Source organism: Colobus angolensis, unplaced genomic scaffold (assembly GCF_000951035.1).
Source record: "Colobus angolensis palliatus isolate OR3802 unplaced genomic scaffold, Cang.pa_1.0 Scaffold316, whole genome shotgun sequence".
NCBI lineage: Eukaryota > Metazoa > Chordata > Mammalia > Primates > Cercopithecidae > Colobus > Colobus angolensis.
In genome coordinates this window covers 2434099-2451560 of record NW_012116444.1, presented here as the reverse complement: position 1 = coordinate 2451560, position 17462 = coordinate 2434099, and the positions used below count along the sequence as shown (strand labels likewise).

The 17462-nt window shown below is 41.3% G+C and overlaps 1 protein-coding gene across 4 annotated transcripts in view; it reads left to right on the top strand.

The window, feature by feature from the left end:
- The window catches only part of ENTPD1 (ectonucleoside triphosphate diphosphohydrolase 1), a 105544-nt gene that overhangs the window by 45489 nt on the left and 42593 nt on the right, over positions 1–17462 (top strand). For 3 of the 4 annotated variants that reach the window (XM_011951240.1, XM_011951238.1, XM_011951236.1), the window contains exon 2: positions 14937–15064. Coding sequence is in view for 1 of the 4 variants with exons in the window: in XM_011951236.1 (XP_011806626.1) it covers positions 14937–15064 (128 nt within the window). In the remaining 3 variants the exon portion in view is untranslated. Of the gene's footprint in view, positions 1–1878; positions 2054–14936; positions 15065–17462 lie in introns of those variants that run through there. The other variant, XM_011951237.1, reaches the window with a different exon arrangement.

Here is a 17462-nt window from a genome sequence, read left to right as displayed (position 1 = left end):
ATATGAGGTGTCAGTCGGCCCCTACTGGGAGGTGTCTCCCAGTCAGGCTGCACAGGGGTCAGGGACCCACCTGAAGGGGCAATCTCTGTTTTCAGAGCTCAAACACCGTGCTGGGAGAACCACTGCTGTCTTCAGAGCTGTCAGGCAGGGACGTTTAAGTGTGCAGAAGTTGTCTGCTGCCTTTAGTTCAGCTAAGCCCTGCCCACAGAGATGGAGTCTAGAGGTGGTAGGCCTTGCAGAGCTGCAGTGGGCTCCACCCAGTTCGAACTCCCAGGCCACTTTGTTTACCTATTCAAGCCTCAGCAATAGTGGATGCCCCTCTCCCAGCCAGGCTGCCACCTCGCAGTTTGATCTCAGACTGCTGCGCTAGCAATGAGCAGGTTCCGTGGGTGTGGGACCTTCCAAACCAGGCACAGGAGAGAATCTCCTTGTCTACTGGTTGCTAAGACCTTGGGAAAAGCACAGCATTTGGGTGGGAGTATCCCATTTTCCAGGTACAATCTGTCACAGCTTCCCTTGGTTAGGAAAGGGAAATCCTCCAACCCCTTGCACTTCCCAGGTGGAGGCGACACCCTGCCCTGCTTCAGTTCACCCTCTGTGGGCTGCACCCATTGTCCAACCAGTCCCAATGAGATGAACCAGGTACCTCAATTGGAAATGCAGAAATCACCCATCTTCTTGGTGAATCACTCTGGGAGCTGCAGACCGGAGCTGTTCATTTTCAGCCATCTTGGAATGGATCCGTCCTCTGACTTGTTTGAGCAGTGTTTTGTAGTTCTCCTTGGAGAGCTCTTCCTGCTTTGGCTCTCAGCTTGACTGTTGTTGGTGTATGGAATGTTAGGGAGTTTTGCACATTGATTTTGGATCCTGAGACTTTGCTGAAGTTGTTAATCAGCTTAAGGAGCTTTGGGGCTGAGGCCATGAGGTTTTCTAGATATAGGATCATGTTGTCTGCAAACAGGGATAGTTTGACTTCTTATCGTCCTGTTTGGATGCCCTTTATTTCCTTCTGTTGCCTGATTGCCCTAGCCAGGACATCCAATACTATGTTAAATAGGAGTGGTGAGAGAGGACATCCTTGCCTTGTGCCAGTTTTCAAGGGGAATGCTTCCAGGTTTTGCCATTTACTATGATGTTGGCTGTGGGTTTGTCATAGATGGCTCTTATTATTTTGAGGGATATTCCCTCAATACCTAATATACAGGGAGTTTTTAACATGAAGGAGTGTTGAATTTTATAGAAATCCTTTTCTGTGTCTATTGAGATTATCATGTGGTTTTTGTCTTTAATTCTGTTTACATGAGGAATCACATTTATCAATTTGCATATGGTGAACCAACCTTATATCGCAGGGATAAAGGCTACTTGATTGTGGTGGATAAACTTTTTGATGTGCTCCTGGATTTGGTTTGCCAGTATTTTGTTGAGGATATTTGCATCCATGTTCATCAAGGATATTGGCTTGAAGTTTTCTTTTTTTGTTGCATCTCTGCCAGGTTTTGGTATCAGGATGATGCTCGTAAGCCTCATAGAATGAGGTAGGGTGAAGTCCCTCCTCCTCTATTCTGGGAATAGTTTCAGCAGGAATGATACCAGGTCTTCATTTTTTACCTTGTAGAAAAATTGACATGGTAAGATAGCTTGGTAGACATGAAATCAGAAGTGGGGGAGTTAGTTTGATTATCTTAGAGGAGGCATTCTTCATCACTGTAGGGGAAAAAAACTTTCAAGGAAATGTTGTACTTGAGTCCACAGGCCAAGGCACCTTCTTTCCCCAGAGCATGCTAGAGATACATTGACAGATTATTTTAGTTGCCTTTTTTATTCTATGTAGATGACCCCATCCCCGCCATATTCACATACTCGTTCTTCACTCAGGGTACAAAATTGAGTAGGACACTACTTTCTGAGTCATATGCTGGATTTGAGGAGATACTGAAGCCACAAGACTGAAAGAACTTTTAAAGTGTGGGTGATTTGGCTAAAAGCTACTCTCATCTATGATATATTCATCTTACTAGTTTTGCTCTCAGAGGAAATTCCTGTTTCCAAGGTAAAGGAACCTTTCTCTAACTCCTCCTACCTTCCTCCTCACTAAATGGGTACAAAAAATATGCTTGGAAAAAAACACAGGGGACCCTTATATTGCCATTCTGAAATATCAGTAGTATCTGTCACATTTTGACAGGAACTAGATACTAATCAATTTATAAGATTGAGTTTTCATGTATCTAAAGTGCAGATACTCTGTGTTGATGGTTAAAGAGAAAGCCAGCTGGTTAGGTGTCAGATGATCTGTGACAGTGTTACCGTAGACATTTAATTGTATGACCATATCTTATCCAGATGGCATTTCTCACTTACACTGATACATAACCCCAGAGGGACAGAGGGGCAGATGTCAAATTTACCTCAAAATACAACTTTGAGTCCACCCAAAGTCTACCAAGTGAGACTTTACAATTCTGCCCAAAGAGTACAGGAATTACATTGATCTGGCAAGAAAGAATGAATGGGAACCCAAAGGTAGCTGCTTGAGTTAATCAGGTTGGCGAGTGGTTAGCAGGGTGCTAGAGTGGGCAAAGTCAACATTAAACCACCAGTGCACAACTTCCTAAGTACCCAATGTTCACCTTCCCAGCTCCTAGTATCTTTGCCACTTTACTCTTAACTGGAAACCCTCTGTACAATTTTTCCTCTTTGACTCAAAGCCTTTAGAACTCTCGAGCTCAAGCAATCCCCTCCTGCCTTAGCCTCCTGAGTAGCTGGGACCACAAGCACATGCCACCACACCTGGATAACTTTTAAATTTTTTGTAGAGATAGGGTTTCTCCCTATGTTGCCCAGGTTAGTCTCGAACTCCTGGGCTTAAGTGATTCTTCTGCCTTGGCCTCCCAAAGCACTGGGGTTGTGACCCACCATGCCTGGCCCCACATCTTGCTTTTCACATAATGAAATGTTTTGAAGACAGTTTGCATCAACATTCATAGATCTAGCTCAGTCTTTTTCATGTCTGCATAGAATTATGTAGTATGAATGTAGTAGAATTTATATATCCAGACACCAGTTGATGGACCTTTAGTCATTTTTAGTCTTTTGCCATTACAAACAATACTGCACTGAATGTCGCGATCTATGCACCATTTTTTCACATATTCCTAAGTAGCAGGTTACATTTCTAGAAGTAGAATTCTTCAGTCAAAGGATATATATGCTTTACCCTTTGATAGATGTTACTCAATTGCCTCCCCGTCAAAGAGGTTCTACAAATTTTTACTCCTACCAACATACAAGAAGTATCTGTTTTCCCAAATCTTTGTCAACATATGTCATTTCTTTACTGAATTTACAGTAAAATTCACTTTTTTAAGGTGTAAAGTTCTATGAATTTTGACAAATATATAAAGTTATTTAACCACCACCACAATCAAAATCTAGAATATTTATCTTATTTCCAAAAGCTCCTTTGTGGCCCTTTGTAGTCAATCCTCTGTCCCCATCCTGAGCCTTTGCCTACTGATCTAATTTCTGTTCTTAGTTTTGCCTTTTCCAGAATATCATATCAAAGAAAGCATGAAGTAAATAGCCTATTTGAGTCTGGTTTCTTTTACTTAGCATAATGCTTTTGAGATTCATACATGTTGTTACATTCAGTAGTTTATTCTTTTTCTCTATTGCTGAGTAGAATTTCATTGTATGATTGTTCCCAATTTGTATACATTTGCCAGTTGATAGCATTTGGATTGTTTTGAGGTTTTGGCAATTATGAATAAAGCAGTTAGAAATATTTAGGTACATATCTTTGTGTGGACATAGGTCTTTGCTTTTCTCAGGTAAATATCTCAGTGTGGGATTGCTCAATTTTATGGTGAGTTTACATTTAACTTTATAAGAAACTGCCAAACACTTTTTCAAAGTGGCTTTGTTATTTTCCATCCCTAGCAGCAAGGCACAAGTGTTTCAGTTGCTCTGCATTCTTACCAACATTTTGTATTGTCAATATTTTAAAAAATTTGGCCATTCTAATAAGTGTGTAGTGAATATTATGTATTTATCAAACTTTAAAAACGTTGCTATTCTGAAAATAATTTTTTTCATTTACATTTCTTTAATTAAGGGTAGTTAGAATACATTTAATATGTTGATAACACATATATTTCTTTTTCTTTGCTTTGCCTATTCATCTTCTTTGCCTATTTTTCTGTTACGTGAGCTGATCATTTTCTTAATGATTTTTAAATGATGCTTATATGTTAGTGAATCCAACTATTTCATAATTGTTGCAAACATTTTTTTCTGTTTGTCATTTTTTACTTTGATTTGTTAACTTACAGAAATACAATTTACAAATTTTGAAGAGGAGACTTTATTTCTTATAAAAGGTTACAGCCTGCAGGATGGCCATTCTGACAGGTTGGGAAGTATAGCCTCCAGTCAGAAGCCAGAAACATACTTGGAGGGAGGGGCAAAGGGAACAAGAATTTACACAGAGCTGGTGGCCAGATATACATATTCAATAAGCTATAGAAGGAGTCATGAATATTTATGAAGGGAGAACCATCTGCATGTGTAATTGAGCCTTCTGCTTCTCCATGTTCAGAAAATGGTGGTGATCTTAGATGGAGTTTTTGGCCCTCTGACATCAAAAGGTGAAGCAGAGGATGTGAAAATACTAGCTACCTATTCTTCATAGACCGGCCAGAACCACCCCATGGTTAGTGATCCCTTATCAGGCAGAAAAGGTCGGGCAGCACAAGGGAGTCGATTGATATCAGTGGTGGAGCCTTTTGAAAGGGCTGGTTTCTGTTAGGCCCTTGAGAAGGAAAGCCTAATCCTAGTTAGCAAGGGAGAGGGTCTGAGCCCCTCCCACCCTCCATTCCATCTTGGCCGAGAATGCAGTTTTCAAGGTTTCTTTGGGGTCCCCTTGGCCAAAAGATGTTCTGGTCAGTCAGTTGGGGGGCTTAGAATTTTATTTTGTATAGCTTATAGCACACTTTTCTAAGCAATATTTGTATGTAACCTCTAAATTTTGTACCTCATTGGTGCAAAAATAAGGTGGTAGAAATGAGAGAGTTTATGAAGGCAAGGTATATGAGACAAGACTATAAGGCTAGGCACCCTGGTTGAGTCAGTTTACCCTGCTTCCACTATTACCCAACACTAGAGATACATGGCCAATACAGATTTTCTTGCTTTTTCTCACCATCTGCAAGTAACCAAGGCTTGTTGACAAATGCAGCTGCTTTGAGAAAGCATAGAGTCCCCAGGGCATAATTTTTCAATTTCAGATGTGGAAGAAGACTCGTTTAGTGGAAGCAATGTGCTTATTGCTGAGGCCATCAATACACCAGATTGTTACGCCTTTTGGCTGGGACACAGGGAATTCCTGTCTGCAGTGTCAGTGACATCACTTTGCCGGAAACAGCCTTCCTCACTGCCAACCCTACACTTAAACATGGGATTCCACACTGACCACAAAGGCCTATTATGCTCAATGCAATCTATGGGCAAAAGAATTCAGGGGAGGCTAGAAGGGGTGGGAGGAAGAGAGAATAGACGGTTTGGTAGGAGGAAGTGGAAGAATCAGGGAAGAGGACTCCTTTGCTTCCTCATTTCCCACACATAGAGCCTCTGTCAGCATTTGATTTTTGTGATCATTAACATTTTTAGAGTCAGGTACAACCAAGTGCAAAGTCAGTTATGTGAGTTATGTGCTGCTAATCTGAGAAGAGCATGTTGCCCAAGAACTGTGGGTGGGGAGCCTCAGGTTGTCTGAATCTGATTTGCAGGAAGAGCTTGTTCTGCATCCCCACCCACATCTACACTATTTAGATATCACCAAATGGGCTCTCCCCACCCAAAACTGAGTCTCAAGGGGTCCACTCAGTATCAGCCAGGCTACGTTGTTAAAATACATGCAATCGTTTTCTAACTAAGAAGCTGCAAACTGAGGATAATCGGCTAATTAACAGTTCAAAGAGTGGAAATAAAATAGCATTAAAAAGAGCCAGTAACTTCCTCTGATGTCTGTGGTTCAAGAGATCAGTGGAACAGGACATGGGTTATTTACTCCATTACCCTGTCTTTCTACCTTTCTTTTCATTCTCACCCCCACGCCTTCCCTTCCTTCTTATTTCCTGGCTCTATTTTCTTGCCTGTGTCTCCCAACCCAATGTCCATCTTATTTTTCCTCCTTCTCTTTCGCCTTTCCCTTTAACTAACTGGTTATCATTGAGGTCTTTAGGATCAAAGTTTGTCTTTAGCAGTTGTGTTTCTCTTGATGTTTGTGCCGACTTCTTTAAGTAAAATATAGTCAGGAAAAAGCCCACTAAATTAAACTGCTTTATCCTTGAATGTGACTCTGGATTGGTTAATTGGAGAAATATGGGGTGGGGGTAGAATAAGACCTTTCCATTTAGATAGAATTTTGGACTAGTGCTTTTGCATTGAGTCAGCTGATAAAGAATAAAACTGAAAAATTTCTACACATCTCTAATGCAGGACAATGATTTAAGGCATTGAAGTGGAATTGAGACACTTGGATCAAATCCCTGTTCTGCCATGTGTAAGGTGTATGACTTGGGCAAGTCCCTTAAGTTTCCTGAGAATCACAGTCTCAGCCTTTTGTCACTTAACTGTAAGCTTCTGACTGTCAGGGATTAGATTCATGATTTCAAAAGGTGGGACATTGGTGTGTGCTCAGTGAGAACAGTCCAGACAACCCTTCCAGTCAAATCCTCAGTGTTAGTCACTTTTTATTTCTGGATAATGAGATTGGCTACCACATAGCAGTACTGGTAGCACAGCCCAGGCACTGTATGAGCCTCAGTCATGTACTGTAGGGTAGGGTGGTGGTTGAAAGCCTGGACCTTGAAGCCAGAATGTCCGTGTTTAATTCCTGGCCCTGTTACTGGTGGCAGCTATCTGGGCAAGCGTATCCATACAGGTCTGCAGTGACCTCAGTTCTTGCCTCCTCAGAAGAAAGAATTTGAGGGGCATAAAGTAGAAAAAGAGACTGAGTCAAGTTTCAGAGCAGGACTGGAAGTTTATTGAAAAGGCTTTAGAACAGGAAAGAAAGGAAAGAACCCTTAGAAGAGATCCAAGTGGGCAACTTGGAGAACAAACACCGTGTTCAACTGTGATCCTAGGACTTTATAGGCTGCCATCTTGAGCCCTTTTCCCGTGATTCTTCCCTTAGGGTGGGCTGCCTGCACACGCAGTGCCCTCCTTACCTTTGTGAATTGAGCATACAGTGTGTTTAGGAAGTTGTGTGCATGCTCATCTGAGGCTTTCTTTCCTTTTCCGGTGGAGTGCTTCTGGCAAGTCATCTTCCTCCATTTGTCTCTTAATGTGCATGCCCAGGAAGTTGCTTCTCCCTGGTGCCTGAATTCAGTGAGCACTTTAATGTTACAGCTGTGGATCAGCAGGAGATTTTCTGTCCCTGGCTCCAGCTACCAAATTACCATTTTTGGAGAAGCAATGTGATAATTGTCAAACCATCACCTGACATTTCTAGTGGGTGGGGGAGAAGAGCCCTTTCCTGCCATGTCTGTCTAACTACTTGTAACAGTGCAACATTTACATCAGTGTAACTTTGGGAAGTTACTTAATCTCTCTGTGACTCGGTTTCCTCATCTGTAAACTAATGATAATTATAATAGTGACTGTGAGTGTGACTTTATTTGAAATATTGTAGGGTGTTCGGAGATGTAATTAAGCTAAGGATCTTGAGATGAAATCATCTTGAATTTAGGGTGGGTCCTGAATCTGATGACGGGTGTCCTTATAAGAGAAAGGAGAAGAAAATGACAGATAAAACAACAGGGGAAAAGGCCATGTGAAGACAGAGGTGGAGACTGGAGTGATGCAGCCACAAGCAGAGGAATGCTAAGAAGCTGAAAAAGACAAGAAAGACATCTCTTCCAGAACCTTCAAAGGAAGCATGCCCCTGCTGATACCTTAACTTTTGGACTTCAGGCCTCTAGAATTATGAAAGAATAAATTTCTGTTTGAAGCCAGCAAGTTCATGGGGACTTGTGGCAGTCCTGAAAAACTGATACAGATTTTATAGAGAAGATGATAGTATTACATGCACCCTATAGGACTGTAGTGAAGGCTAAATTAATGGCTGCATTTAAAGTGCTAAGAGTAGAATCTGGAATACAGTAAGAACTCTTTAGTGTAGGCTATTATGTGTTGTTAGCTCATTGAAGCTTACATAGCAACTCTATGAAGCAGATACTGTTGTGACTCCCATTCTGCACGTGAGGAAATGGAGGCTTACAGAGACTAAGCAAAGGTAAGCTTGTCTGAACTCTGCTGTAACTTGAACCATCCCCCAGAAGTCTGTGGAGTTTGACTATCTGCTGATGGATCCTGATGATTGTTGGCTCGGTGACCGTTCCTGATGATGGTCCCTCAGAAAAGACTCTCCAGTTCTGAGCCATGAAGAATTCTAGAAGGTATTGAGAAGGCTGTCTCATGTGATTATGTTTACTCCTCCTGGATGTGTCTGCCCAGACCTGGTTTTGGCACAAGCTCTGCTCTGATGGAGCCAGGCTCTGTCCACACTTGGCTGTGTGGCCTGATCTCATTTGGGTAGCCTCAGCACATCATTACCACAAGAGGCAGGGATGTGCCACCCTAAAAGGCCACACCCTCACTCTCCATTGACTTCAACAGTCCTCAATGGTTCCTTGTTCACCCCTAAGTTGCTGAGCGTGGATTATACGAATGACATTAGAAGTAAGTCACATCACTCAGAATAAGGCAAAGCCCTCACTAGTGCCCTCAAGGCCTTATGAGCAGGGCACCTCATTGTTCCTTTGACCAGTTCCTACTACTCTCCCCTCAGGACCTTTCCGTGTACAGTTCCAGTTTCTGTAAAGCTCTTGCCTCAGAGGTATGCAGGCTTTCTCCCTGCAATAGAAATCACCTTCTCAGGCCAGTCCTAATCACCACATCCTTCCTTTTTACTTTCCTTGCTTTTTCTTCCTCCTCAGCACTTAAAATTATGTAATACACTGTAAATTTTACTTGTTTATCTTGCTTATTGTATTTTTCTCCAAACTAGAATATAAGCACCATGAGGACAGGGACATTTCTCACTTTGGGTTATTGCTGTAGCTCAGAGCCTAGGGCATATCTAGTTCATAGTAATAATGTATTCAATAAGTAATTATTGAGTGACCAATTGAAAAAATGAATGAGGCATAGTCCCCTCTCCAACAACTATAGAAGTCCCAAACTGAAATGGTTCAAACTATATCTAGAGGTAGCACATGAAGAGAGGACTACTGACATAACTGAGCTTTGTAGAGTGTGGGGGGAACATAGCTTCCAACTGAGCTTGATTTTGAAGGAGACAAAAAGACTTGGAGAATGAGGGGAATGGAATTACAAATGAAGGAAGTCCCATACTGAAAAAAATTCAGAGAATCCAAAATTCATTCATTCATCCATCCATCCATCCATCCATCCATCCATTCATCTATTCATACAACATGGGATATACCAATGAACAAGCCAGAAAAAAGTCCCTGCCCTAGGGAGCTTACATTCTAGTAGTCATAATGTCAGGAATTCTCATCTTGGAGCCAAACAGATCTGTTGGTTGGAATGGTAAAATGAGAAGGGCTGAAATTTCTGAAGGGCTTGGAAGTCTAGGTAGACCAGTGTGGCTTTCATCTGGCACACAGCAGGCCATAGGTTCTTGATAAGGTAGAGTCTTAGGAATGTCAATTGTGGAAGATTTCTATAGCCACATGAAGGAGGGATTCTGATAGGAAAGAGAATTAGGAAGTGTGGGAGTCATCAGAAAAGGCCATTGTAGAAGATCAGATATGAGGTAAGGGTGACTGGAATCAGGGGATGTGGATATCATTGTGGAAGAAGGTGGGTCTAAGGGGCTTGGGATAAAATAACTGAGATAAGATCTTCAAGCCCCTGAGTGTGAGAACAACCTACATATGTATCCTCAAGAAGAGCTCCCTGAAGGAGAAGAAGGAAGGTAGCAGGGGTGGTGTAGAGACTTTGACTCTGGGAGTTGCAGGAATGACAAGGCCAGATTAGGACCAGTCTTCTGAGCTACAGTGATTGTTCCATCATTAGGCTATGTAAACACAGGAAGGACCACAACATTCCTTGGATGTTTGCTCACCAATGCTTGTCCACATTTGCTGTTTTGTTCTCTATATGACAAGAAGAGTTCAGTCCAGATGTGACCCATAACAAATTGGAAACAATTTGAATCTAGTCAGTCACATTGGATCTGCAAAGCAAAACTTGTTTTTGCCTGAAATCCACCACATCTGTCAACACCCTAAATCTATTTATTAATGGAGTAACATTTTAAAATGTTATATTTTTGTTATCACAGAGTAGCAATGCTGGGATTTCTCTGTACTACAGAATTTTGACTATGGACAAAATTAAATTATTCATTTGTTTGTTTTGGAGACAGGGTCTCACTCTGTTGCCCAGGCTAGAGTGCAGTGGTGTGATCTTGGCTCACTACAACTTTGGTGTCCTAGGCTCAAGTGATCCTCCCACCTCAGCCTCCCAAATAGCTGGGACTACAGGCCTACAGGCACTTGCCACCACGCCTGGCTAATTTTTGTATTTTTTTTTTGTAGAGACAGATTTTCACCATGTTACCCCCCAGTCTCAAACTCCTGGACTCAAGAGATCCACCCACCTTTGCCTCCCAAAGTGCTGGGATTACCGGTGTAAGCCACGGCACCCTGCTGAAATTAAATAATTCTGATTTTCACCTTAGTATGATTGTAACTGGATATCATGATGGCTGTTTCTATAAGAATCAAAAGAACCTTTGCTTCCCTTGATTCGTATAAAAATCTTGAAGGGGCCGGGCGCGGTGGCTCAAGCCTGTAATCCCAGCACTTTGGGAGGCCGAGACGGGTGGATCACGAGGTCAGGAGATCGAGACCATCCTGGCTAACACGGTGAAACCCCGTCTCTACTAAAAAATACAAAAAACTAGCCGGGTGAGGTGGCGGGCGCCTGTAGTCCCAGCTACTTGGGAGGCTGAGGCAGGAGAATGGCGTAAACCCGGGAGGTGGAGCTTGCAGTGAGCTGAGATCCGGCCACTGCACTCCAGCCCGGGCGACAGAGCAAGACTCTGTCTCAAAAAAAAAAAAAAAAAAAAAAATCTTGAAGGTATTTTTCCTCTGACACAGCTAATTGGCTTGAAATCAGCCTGTGTTTTTTCAAAGCTTGGGTTTCCTTCAGTTTTGTCTCTGTCGGGTGACAAGCTGAAGTTAATATTACCTTGCTGTCTCACTTTAAGCAGAAAATTCCTCTCCCTTGTCTCATCACATGAAAAGAAAAAAATGCAAAGGAAGTGGCAGTCTTAAATTCTCCAGTACAGTAAGCCAATTCAAAGGGAAAACAATGATAACACTTTGCCATTGGATATTTTTGGAAAATCGTTTGTTGAAATTCTGTTTCAAAATACCATTTCACATTGTATGACAGAAACCACATTTCTGTTATCCACAAGGCAAATTAAGGGCTTTTCAGGGGGAAGACAATCATTGTGAATTTTCCATAACAGAGCTTGACTGTGGCAGTCATGGGGTCTGAAAGCACTCTGGGGGTCCAAGAAGAAGGGGCATTTACCTAAGTAATTCTATTTTTATGAGCACATCCAAGATATGTCAACCTGCACCCCACCTCTAGCACCTCTTCTCTGGCACCACTTCTGAGATGACTCTCCTGCTTCCTGAATGTGATCAGGGCTTTTGAAAACTGGCTTTCATGTAGTCCATGGAAGACAGCATTTTAATTACTGCTCTCTGGAAAACGTAGTCAGTTACATGAAAAACAAACTTAACCATTGTGGGTTTTTTGGTAATAAAAACATTTGAAAAATCACTTATGGAAAATTCCTAAATTTTCTCTCTGACCTAAAAGTCTTTTTAGGATGAAAGGCTTCCATATATTCTGGTAACCTGGATATCATTGCAAAAGCTGGGAAAATGTGGAAAAGTGTATATCCAACTCCTCAGTGACAAGAAGAAGTTAGTAAATATTCTCGTTAGGAAAAGGAAGAAATAATTATAGTCACATCAAGTTGGTTCCCACCTCTGGGCTCTTGCAGTTTCTGTTCCTTCTTCCTCTTATGTTCTTACTCCCTCTCCAGGCTGGTGTTTTCTCCTCAAATGTCACCCTCTAGGTCTCAGCTCAAATGTCATCTTCTGAGAGAGGCTTTTTTGACCCTCAATCTGATACCTTTCTCTTCATTCCCAATTCTACTGCACTCTGTCACGTTCCTTGGTTTGAATTTCTTCTTAGCACATATCATGACCTGATATGACCTATTTACGTGCTTCTTTTCTGGTTTATCTTTCTCCCTAACTAGAATGTAAATTCCAAAGAGCAGAGGCCTTATCAGTTTTTCTTTTTCTATTGTAGTAACTTGGATGCTAAGAATAGTGCCTGAAATGGCCATGGAAGGAAAATGAGATAGCAAGATTGTCATATTTACAAAAACAAAAGAAGTTAATAGATAGACCTTGTTGAATAGCTTGAGGGAGTAAAACATTCAAAATTTTATTATGGTAGAAACATTGCTACAATTTGTTTGTTGTTATATTTATAATTGGTTGTTATATTTATAATTATTTATCCAAAGGACATGCTAGTTAGGGCTGTGTTTGTCAACATCACAACACTGGGAACCAAAATGGGGTGCCCTTAGAGGGTTCTTTTCCAGATTCCAGAACACTGGCATCAAAGAGGACATCTCTCCCATACCAGTTTTATCAGGATGTTTTAGCTTCACGTAATTAAAATCCTGACTCTAATTGGGTCAAAGCATTAAGTCTTGTGGAAGGATGGACTCAGCATTTGTTGATTTAGCAGCTTAAAATGCCATCAAGGACTCACATTCTCTACATCTCTCTGCTCTGCCATCATTGGATGCCATCCCTTCCAGGCAGGATAATATTTAAGGATGAAGAGAGAATGTTTTCTTTTTTCCCTAGACTTGCCCCAGAAGACTTCCTCCAGGGTCACATGGACCATAATTAGGTGGCATACCCATTGTTAAACCAATCACTGGTGAGGGAATGAAATTACACAGACAAGTCCATCCCTGAGCTTGGAGGAAAAGCAAGCATCTGAACAAAATGGAGGTTCTTTTGGGAAGGGAGAAGTGGGGAAGTGCTGTATATTTCATCTGCTCTTCCTTGTTTGGAAGCAATAGATAATGATGTTGCTAAACTTTTTCTCCTAAATTTTGCATTGTTTGGTCTGGTGGGTAAAGACTGCCTCAAGATTCTGAGGTGGATTGGAGACCGATACCTTAATCCAGGCTTAGAGTTGAATTAAGTTCAAGCTTATGCTCAAGAGCTTTGGGGGAGCTCCCATTTCAGTGCCCAGCCAGCTTCTACTGACAACGGGGGAAAGAGAAAGAGGAGACCTAGGCTCCTCTTTTAGCTTTTTGATCCCACCCTCTGTCCTTAGAGAAGTATAAACTATTCTAGAGAACCCATCTCATTTCCATATGCTTTTTAATTATGTTATCTTGTCCTTTCTTCCCAAAGCATAAGGAAAACATTTGGGGATAGTTTGGGGAGTTGAGAGAGGAAGAGGTTGAGTTGTCAGAATGGAGGGAATGGTGCAACCATTTCATTTCCTGTTTGCTTCCTCTATGCAATCTGTTTACATCTGACCAAAGTAGCTTTTGCCTTTTTTTTTTTTGAGAGGGAGTTTGCTCTGTCACCACGCTGGAGCACAGTGGTGCGATCTTGGCTCACAGCAACCCCCGCCTCCTGGGTTCACATGATTCTCCTGCCTCAGCCTCCTGAGTAGCTGGGACTGCAGGTGCACGCCACCACGCCCATCTAATTTTTGGATTTTTAGTAGAGACAGGATTTCACCATGTTGGCCAGGATAGTCTTGATCTCTTGACCTCGTGATCCACCCACCTCGGCCTTCCAGAGTGGTGGGATTACGGGCGTGAGCCACGGCGCCCGTTTTTGGTTTTTAATTTTTTTCAGACAGAGTCTTGTTCTGTCACCCAGGCTGGAGTGCAGTGGCGCGATCTCGGCTCACCGCAACCTCCACCTCCTGGGTTCAAGTGATTCTCCTGCCTCAGCCTCCTGACTAGCTGGGATTACAGGCGCCCACCACCACGCCTGGCTAATTTTTGTATTTTTGATACAGATGAGGTTTCACCATATTGACCTGGCTGGTCTCGAGCTGCTGGCCTTGAGATCCACCTGCCTTGGCCTCCCAAAGTGCTGGGACTACACGCGTGAGCCATGATGCCCAGCCACTTTATAACTCTACTATTGGAGCCTTTTAATGTCCCATGACAGAATGAGACTAAAGACAAAATAAATAAGATAATATGAATTATGATCCAAAATGTTCAAGACTCCTCAGCCTCTATGCCATTACTAATCACTTACTATATAAGGGTGGTTTAAATGCAAGGGGTATGTATGTCAAGCCAGGAAATGTCATGGAATAGCGGGATTTGTTGTTTGATGATACATTATTAATACTTTTTAACATCTTAAACATTTTGTGGTAGATTTCAAAAATGAGGAGGGCTATCCTTGTTTTTTGTTATTTGTTACTTGTACCTTGATAGATCTGTATTACCTGTTAAACAGCCAATTTGGGGCTCTTCTCACTCCTCATTCCATATCTGATCACTGACCTAGTTTTGTCCTTGCCACAGCCACTAACTCAGTCTTGGTCTTTGTCAAAGTACAAACAAATCCTTTTGCTCTTGAATTATTTCCCAATTACTTTGTAAGTGCCTCATTGATAAAAAAAAGATTGGCTTTTAATCTGTCTCTGATATCTCCAGGTAGCTATTACAAGACCAGACAGAAAGGGGAGGAAAATCAGTGTTTTTGATGTCTTGTTGGTATTTTTTTTTTTTCTGCTTTTGGTTTTAGAGTCTAACGTGAAGACATTTTGCTCCAAGAATATCCTAGCTATCCTTGGCTTCTCCTCTATCATAGCTGTGATAGCTTTGCTTGCTGTGGGACTGACTCAGAACAAAGCATTGCCAGAAAACATTAAGGTAAGTCAAATATGTGTGTGCGTTTGTGTGTATCTAAGAGGGGATCTGGGTGGGACAGGGGGAAGAGGGTTAAGGTATGTAGAGCATAGGGGAGGAGTTGAGGTTCTAACAGCCCAGGAACAAGTCAATTTCCACTGGATTAGAGGAGTAAAATGGAAATAGATGCTCATTCTAGAAGAGTAAATGCCTTGAATCAATTAGTAGTGGGAAGATAACTGCCTTTATGATTGTTTAGCAAACTCATTAAATTGATACTCTGGCAGAGATTAATGCTTTATTCAGCTCATCCAGATCTGTGTAATACTATGCCAAGATTCTATATTCTAGTATATTTCCACTTCTTCATCATGGGTGAATCACAATACTGCACTTTGTTCTTTTTACTTCATTATTATCACTATCACCAAAACAATACATTTATTATACAGCTCTGTATAAAGTACTATGGAAGTCAGAGATTGTGGAGAAGACATGTATCTTATCTCCAGATATAGTAAAGAATCAACAAAATCAATAAAAGCAAATCAGAAAGCATATGTGTATCAAGTATAGTCATTTGAAATGAATTCATGGATAGGCAGATTTCTTGTGACATTTTTTTTTTTTTTTTTGAGACAGAGTCTCGCTCTGTCACCCAGGCTGGAGTGCAGTGGCCGGATCTCAGCTCACTGCAAGCTCCGCCTCCCGGGTTCAAGCCATTCTCCTGCCTCAGCCTCCCGAGTAGCTGGGACTACAGGTGCCCGCCACCTCGCCCAGCTAGTTTTTTGTATTTTTAGTAGAGACGGGGTTTCAGCGTGTTAGCCAGGATGGTCTTGATCTCCTGACCTCGTGATCCGCCCGTCTTGGCCTCCCAAAGTGCTGGGATTACAGGCTTGAGCCACCGCGCCCGGCCTCTTGTGACATTTCTATATTTGAACAACTAGTTACTATCGTTAAAGATCATTAGGATCATTAACTTTAATGTATTTCTGTTTTCTTTCCAGTTCATCAAAGTAAAATTTCAGACATGAATATCTCACAAGTACTTTGTAATATGGTCATTATATTTTTTAATCTGTTAATTAAAAAGCATGTGGTAAATAAAAATTTATATTATAGATATACCATTTTAAACTTTCACTGAAATTATAGTAAACAAATATATAAGGGCCCAGATGATACCAATATACTAATAAGCATGTATGTATATGTGGGCAGTAATATATCCAAAAGTTAACTTGACCATGGAGGCCTGGAAATACACGTATAGAAGTATATTCTCTTGTATTTGAAGATGTTGAACTGGGAGCCTGGAAGGATGGTTGCATATGCCAGGCCTCTGAAACTTTTGACATCCACCCAAATCACTGTATAGCAGAGGCGTGGGTGTCACACTGGCATCTTTTTGTCAAGTTCAACCCAGTGGTGCTGTGTACAGCAGTCCCTTTGTCAAGACAGAAAGCTGATACTATCTCATTGTTAAGGGTCGCTTGCCTTTTAATATTGAGTGATGTTTCCTTGGCAAAACTTCACTCACAGTTTAAGTCTCATGACATCTTGGTTCCATTATTTGTTTACCAGTTCCAGAAATACATGATTGCCTTCTTAATTTGACCTTTTTACATGTTCAGTATTGCATCATTGGAGAGGGAGATGCCTAGCAGGCAAAATCCATGACAAACTTGAGTTATGTTCCCAAGAATATGTGTGGTCATGGACGACCTTCCCTCATTCACAGTGGTCTCCTTCAAGTCTGTTGTGCTTCTGCATTGTTATATGGGCCTTGCAAAATGGAACAAGGTCTTTGGCGTTCTTTAAATAAAAGGGAAGAGTATTGAAGAGCAGTCATTGGCATCTGAAGTGAATCTTTTTAATAATATCACTGATTTATTTTATATAAAGATAGTTTTATATATGCAAACTAGTCATTTGTTGAGGTTATATAATTTTAGTAAGATTCCTGGCATATACTGGGGGCAAAATATTTCAGAAACTTGTATTCTGGTGATGGCTTTAAACCAGATGTGCTGTCCAATTTGATAGCCACTAGCCACATTCAGCTCTTTACACTTAAGTCAATTAAAATTAAATAAAATAAAAAATTCTGTCCCTGTGTTGCACTAGCCACATTTCAAGTGCTCAATAGCCACACATGGCTGGTGGCTACTGTATTGGAGAACACAGATATAGAATATTTCCATTGCTGTAGAAAGGTCTACTAGGCATTGCCACTTTAAAGCATACTCTTGAATCATAACTCTGAAGTCATTCAAAACCAACTTTAATGAATAAGGTGTATGATAAAACATTTTATAAAATCTAGAATAAGAAACAAAAAAACTTTTTTTCTTGCATGGTTTGTACACTAGTACCAGGATCATCCCAAATATCATGGGCTACTAAACTGGTTTGAGTAGTT